Genomic DNA, 6614 nt, shown 5'->3' on the forward strand with positions numbered 1-6614 from the left:
CAAATCTCAATTTGTACCCAATATTTTAGGAATAATTGGGGATACAGGGATGGAGCATGCATTCAAGAAATAAGGGGGTTTGGTTTTTAAAATTCTAGGTACACATTGACCCTGATTCATCAAGCAGAATCGGATTATCGGTCCCGCATTCGTATTCGCGATCCGGAATCGTACGCGATCGCGCTATTCAGCAACTGAAAAAGATCGCGGCCGGAGCCGCGCATATCCGGCAGCTTTACGTACGCGCATACTCGAGTCCGGACCGCGGTAATCCGCGATCGATGGCCGCGCGTACTTTCGCGCTTCCAGCGAGCGTGGATTTTATTGATGAATCAGGGGCTTTGTGTTGACATTTTATTAAACTTTTAATATGTTGCAGTGTGTTTATGGAATGTAAAAATACATTTTTGTTTAGGATGTGGCATTCTACACCTTTAGTGGTATTCCAACTTTTTATTGGTTTTGTTCTTGCATTTCTTCGGAGGTTTAAATATTGGTCCTTTGGTTATATGCAAAATTTCTTATAATGTCCTTGATATCTCTGTTCCTCAAACTGTATATGAAAGGATTTAAAAAGGGAGTTAAAACCGTGTATAACATTGACATCATCTTACCGATCATATGAGATTGTCCTTCCTTTGGTATCAGATACGCAGCAATTAAAGTTCCATAAAATATAAAGACAACTGTGAGATGGGAGCTACAGGTGGAAAAGGATTTCAGTCTCCCTGAAAAGGAGGGGATCTTTACCAGAGTTAGAACAATAGAAATGTAAGAAACCACAATCACAATGAAGGGGACAATTAGCACAGGAAAACACAACATGGTTGCTTCTACTTGAACTTTGAATGTATCTGAACATGAAAGTTTTATAAGAGGATTTAGATCGCAGTAGAAATGGTCAATAGCATTCTGTCCACAGAATTCTAGCTGACATATTCCAAGTGCTGCAATGAATGTCAAAGAACAACCCAACATCCAGGATACAAGAACTAGTTTATTGCAAAGCCCATGGTTCATAATGGAGACATAATGGAGAGGAGAGCAGATGGCTAGATAGCGGTCATAGGACATCACCGACAGCAGGAAACATTCAAATACTTCTGCTGAACCAAAGACATAATACTGAGTGATGCAGCCAGGAAATGATATGGAAGTCGCATAGCAAAGAATAGCAAGAATAGCAAATTATATACAGCTATGCTAGAAAATCCCAGAAAGAAGAATGTGGTGGCATTGCTGGTATGTGTGGTCTGTGTGACATAAAAAATAAAATTGTTAATAATATTTATACATTCCAGCAGTAATAAGAAAAGTGTATACATAATAATAGATAGTTAATAAGTTAGCCATGGGGTAGCTTTAAAAGCCCATTCACATTTAATTATTAAAAAAATAAAAAATAAAAAACAAAAAAAAAATATAATATAAATAGTTGCTAAATATTGTGTAATTAGGGCAAAAAAAAGAACAATATAGTTTTTTACACAACTTTATTATTTTGAATTTTCATATACCGTATTTCATATACCGTAACTGCTAAAAAAACAAAAAGGTAATAATAAAATACTTACTTGATTCAGTAATGATATTTGATTGACATCCATATTTGGTTAAAATTTTACTGAAATTTAAAGAACCCCAAAAAATTACATTTGTTAAATGTTTTAGTTTTTTAGTTTAAGAAATGAAGTAAAAAGTTTTATAAAATAAGAAAAAAAGAATAGGTATCTCTTATATATTGTAAATATTATGTGTTGGTAAATTAGCCCAGGCATATTTAAAAAAAAAAACATTCTGCATACAAATATTTATATCTTTTTTTGAATATTAAAGATTCCATTGAGAGCAATCAAGATTTCCCTAGGTTCACATTTGTGACTGTGATCGAAATATTTAGAAATACTGAAATAATCAGTTGCTTTGAGACATCAATGTGGAGTAAAGAGGACCTGTGCTGAAATATATTAAATACCTATAGCCTTTTACTGTTTATTACTTATCTGAAATGTTACTTCCTTGGTTGCCATGTTGAACAAATAGAATTAAACCCAACTTTAAGGGGATAATGCACTTTTCAAAAAACATCCAGTCTTTACTAGCTCAAATATTCATGCAGATCTTAAATAATAAGATATTTTTTAACAGAGTCCTATATCCTGCAACCTGGCTGGACTCCAATGAAAGAGAGACAGAGATTAGGGACTGTTGTCCCTATTATAGCCAAGACTTCATCACCTTTAGCCATACCCATCTGTCCACCCCTCGATCATGTGCACTCCCAACTCTAATTCTGGAAATCCATTCATATGTACCCGCTGGTATTCCTATGGGTAATACGCTTAAGAGGCTAAAATTAAAACATAAGTGGCTCACAGATGAACTTAAAAAATCCAAAGAACAAGAAAACGGCATTCCAAAAATATAAAAAGGAAGGATCACCTTTATCATTTGAAAACTAAAAAAGAATATAACAAAAGATGTAAAACGGAGATAAAATGTGCAAAACTATAAAATGAAAGACAGATTGCAAAAGAAGTAAGGCAAACCCCAAAACATTTTTAAATATATTTATAGCAAAAAGGTCAGATTCGAGCATGTAGGCCCCTTAAAGGATGTCTCTGGGTTAGTAATTGGGGATAAAGAAAAGGTGTATTTACTAAACACTTTTTTTTAGCTCTGTGTACACAAAGGTAAATAGCAAAGCTCAAGTCCAAATTCATAAAAGCAATGCCACTGCCTTAAATGAGTCACAATGGCTCAAAATAGATATAATTGAGAAACAGTTGGGCAAAATTAAGGTTGACAAAGCACCAAGACCCGATGGATTACATCCACGTGTCCTCACAGAGCTGAGTTCAGTTATTTCAAAGCCATTATTTCTTTAATCACTGCCATGATACCAATGTATTGGCGTAAGGTCAATGTGGTTCCTATCTTTAAAAAGGGAGCAAAGTCATTACCAAGTAACTACAGACGGGTTAGTTTAATGTCCATAGATGGAAAGGTCCTAGAGGGTTTGATAAAGAACCACATAGAGAAGTTTCAGCTTGAAAATCGTAGTATAAATGATAGTCAGCATTGCTTCAAGAAAGACTGAAGCTGTCAAACAAGTTTACTCTCTTTTTATGATGAAGTAAATAGGCAGGTAGACAGTGGAGTAGCAGCTGATATAGTGTGCTTGGACATTGCTAAAGCATTTGACACCGTTACCTGCAGGCTGGCTTAAAGAGCGTACCCCCGAGAGTTGTATTAATGATTCATACTCTGAATGGTCTAAGGTTATTAGTGGGGTACCCCAGGGTTCAATGTTGGTACCTTTACTGTAACATTACTTTAACATCTTTATAAATGGTATAGAATTTGGGACTAAAAGTACAATTTCTGTGTTTACGGATGACACCAAACTATGTCATGGAAAAAAATCCATACAGGATGTCTATAATCTACAAGCAGACCTGGGTGTACTGTTAAAATTAGACACTATGCCCTATCCCTCCACCCCCCTACTGGTTTTCCTGTCCTCACTCCCTTTGAAATCTGCAGGGATGGATCTTATGCCAAAGGGTAGGCAGAGAATTGCCATTAGATACAACTGACATAAAGACAAATGCTAATATATGTTCTATGATGTATAAGAACATGTACAAGATATTATTTCCATGGTTCCATACCCTGGTGATTCTCCACCATCTCTTCCTCACTGCGGATTCTACTTGTTGGTGGTATGGGACTGATAAGGGCACTTTAGAGCACATTTTCTATGACTGCCCCCTGATTATTGACTTTTGGTAATGGGCCAATCGCTTTCTCTCAGCAGTTACTCACCATACTGCCCCTCTAGATGTTAGACTCCCACATCCTGCTCTCAGCTCTTACTCCTATTGCTTCCCACTGGAAGAAGACAACAACTTTATTCACAGAAATCCTGTATAGCAGGATTCAAGATACCCCCCTATTGAATATCTGACAGTGTCCATTCAGGATAGAACTGACAAATTTTATAAAATTTGGAAGGACTGGGACACCTTTTGTACGACCCACTTCTCCCAGCTAACCACAGGCTCACCCCTCTAAGTCCCCTTTTTGACCCCTCTTACTTCCCTTTCTCTATTCAAAAAATAAGGGGTTGGGTGTTATAGTGCTAGGTTTTGTTTTACCTACTGCAGGGGTGTCAAACTCTGGCCCGCAATGTCCTTTTTTTTTTGCCCCCAAAGGAATCCTAAATATGAATTGCAGCTGGCCTGCCCCTGCATTGATATAGCACCATTACTATAATTCCTAGCATCACTCACGTCTATAGACCAACAGCCCGGCATTGGACTGTTTTATAGACACAGGGAACTGTAGTAGCGGTGCATTTTCAGTTTCAAGTTGGGGCTTTGTCCTAAGTTTTTAATTTTGGCCCACTGTGTATTTGAGTTTGTCACCCCTGACCTACAGAGTGATCATATTTATGATTTAATAGGAAATGTAGAAATTAGGAATGTTTTAAGAACATTACCACAAGATACTTTTTTATAAATTACATTTTTTAATGTGTAGATAAGGGAAAAAAACTTTAAAAGAAATAAAAGCCAATACAAGAAACAAAGTTTTGCCCAGCTAGGATACTGTAGAATTGAAGGTATTAGAAGTTTCAGTCAATTATATATGGACCTGCCTGTGTTGCGGCCAACAATTCTCTAGTAGTACTAATTTAGAGTTAATTATTACTCCTGGAGAATGAAAGGTTTGTACAATTCAATTGGGAAGATCAGGAATAGAGGAAAGATAGATTTTTGTCTTCCTGAAAAGGAGGGGATCTTCAACAAAGTTAAAAAAATATTGATGTATGAAACCATGATCACAAGAAAGGGGACTGTTAGAACAGGAAAGCACATCAATGCTTCTTCTACTTGAAATCTTGATGTATCTGAACACGAAAGTTACATCAGAGGGTTTAAATCACAATAGAAATGGTCAATAGCATTTGTTTCACAGAATTCTAGCTGACATATACCAAGTGCTACAATGAATGCCATGGAACAACTCAAAAGCCAGGATGCAAGAACAAATTTAATGCAAAGTGCATGGTTCATAATGGAGACATAATGAAGAGGGGAGCAGATGGCTAGATAGCAATCATAGGACATCACTGATAGAAGGAGGCATTCAAATCCTCCTGTTGAACCAAACACATAAGACTGAATGATACAGCCAGAAAATGATACGGGGTCCGCTCATGTAGAATAATATTTAACATGTTAGGAACAATATCTGTGCTTAGCAAGATGTCACATATGGAGAGTTGGGAGAGGAAGAAGTACATGGGAGAGTGGAGGGTCTTACTGTAATATATCAGCATGATGATCATGAAGTTTCCATATATTGTCCCAATGTATATTATAAGAACCAAGGTGAAAAGAAGCAAAATCTATACAGTTATGCAAGAAAATCCCAGAAAGAAGAATGTGGTGATATTTCCAATATGTGTGGTCTGTGTCACACGAGAAAGTAAAATAAAAATTGACCATATTTATAAATGTTAGCAGTAGATTGAAAAGTGTATTCGCTTTGCACACAAATAGTAAATAAGGTAGCCATGGGCTTACTTTAATGCCAAATCAAATTTAAGGTGATTACAAATAAAAAATCTTTAACATAATTTGTTATTTAAAGTAAATCCAGGTTTATCTTATTTTCTTATTTACTAACAACATAACACAAGGCAACAAAAAACATTCTTTGTAATCATCAGAGACCACACACACTTTCCAAATCATTTATAATGATAAATTATATTTTAATACATTTATGAAGATTTTAGCTGCCTTAAAAGTCTGCATTGGATGTTGTTTGTTTTGTTGTTTCATATGTAGAGGTGGCAGAAATATTTTACGTGGATCAACCTGAGGTATCTGGTTGCATCTTCCTCGTTCGTGTACTTCTTGGCTGCCGGACACACTTGACATAATGTTCTACAGTAGCTCGGCTATTCCAGAAGTACAGGAAACATCAGTAATTCCTGATTCCTGCTTGACTTCCCATCAAAATGACAATGACCACTGGTGTGTTTTGCACTGGGTTGCTTTAGGTAATATCTTATATTGTCGTTGGACTCCTTTAGATAAGCAGAATGGGCAATCAATACAATTGATATTGAATTGCCATTATGCAGTAGGATTGCCTAGCAAACTTGTTTTCCAAGGAATCAATAGCGCATCCCCGGCAGCTTTACACTGGCGAGCTTGCATTAAAAGTCACTGTTCCCCTAAAAAAGCATTCTTTCTAATAACACACATATTACCCTTAGCCCTAAAAAAACTGTTTGTGCTGTTCAAATGTTTAAAACATCTATATGCGCTAAGAAAAAAGAATATTTTAAAATCACTTATTTCTTTCCTGTTAGGCAAGAGTTAACCGAGTTCAGCTCCTCTACATAGGCGCCTATCTAAAGGCGTACGATGCCTGATCAGAGGAGCCGCCTGCCGGTAAATCTTGCGACTGTCCACGCGCGAAGTCTCAGCTTTGCCTAGATTTTCCCACAAAAGTCACAAGCACACACACATTCTTTTGTTTGCTCTTATGTATATGTGTTTATATATAAATATATATATATATATATATATATA

At 36.3% G+C, this 6614-nt stretch overlaps 1 protein-coding gene across 1 annotated transcript in view; it reads right to left on the reverse strand.

The window, feature by feature from the left end:
- Window positions 1-486: 486 nt before the first annotated feature.
- The window catches only part of LOC140344879 (olfactory receptor 1M1-like), a 7736-nt gene continuing 1608 nt past the window's right edge, over window positions 487-6614 (reverse strand). The window contains exons 2-3 of the mRNA XM_072432073.1: window positions 5215-5416; window positions 487-1154 (exon numbers count right to left, since the gene is read on the reverse strand). Coding sequence (XP_072288174.1) covers window positions 487-1154; window positions 5215-5416 — 870 coding nt within the window. The remainder of the gene's footprint in view (window positions 1155-5214; window positions 5417-6614) is intronic.

This window comes from Pyxicephalus adspersus, unplaced genomic scaffold, assembly GCF_032062135.1.
Source record: "Pyxicephalus adspersus unplaced genomic scaffold, UCB_Pads_2.0 Sca124, whole genome shotgun sequence".
Lineage (NCBI taxonomy): Eukaryota > Metazoa > Chordata > Amphibia > Anura > Pyxicephalidae > Pyxicephalus > Pyxicephalus adspersus.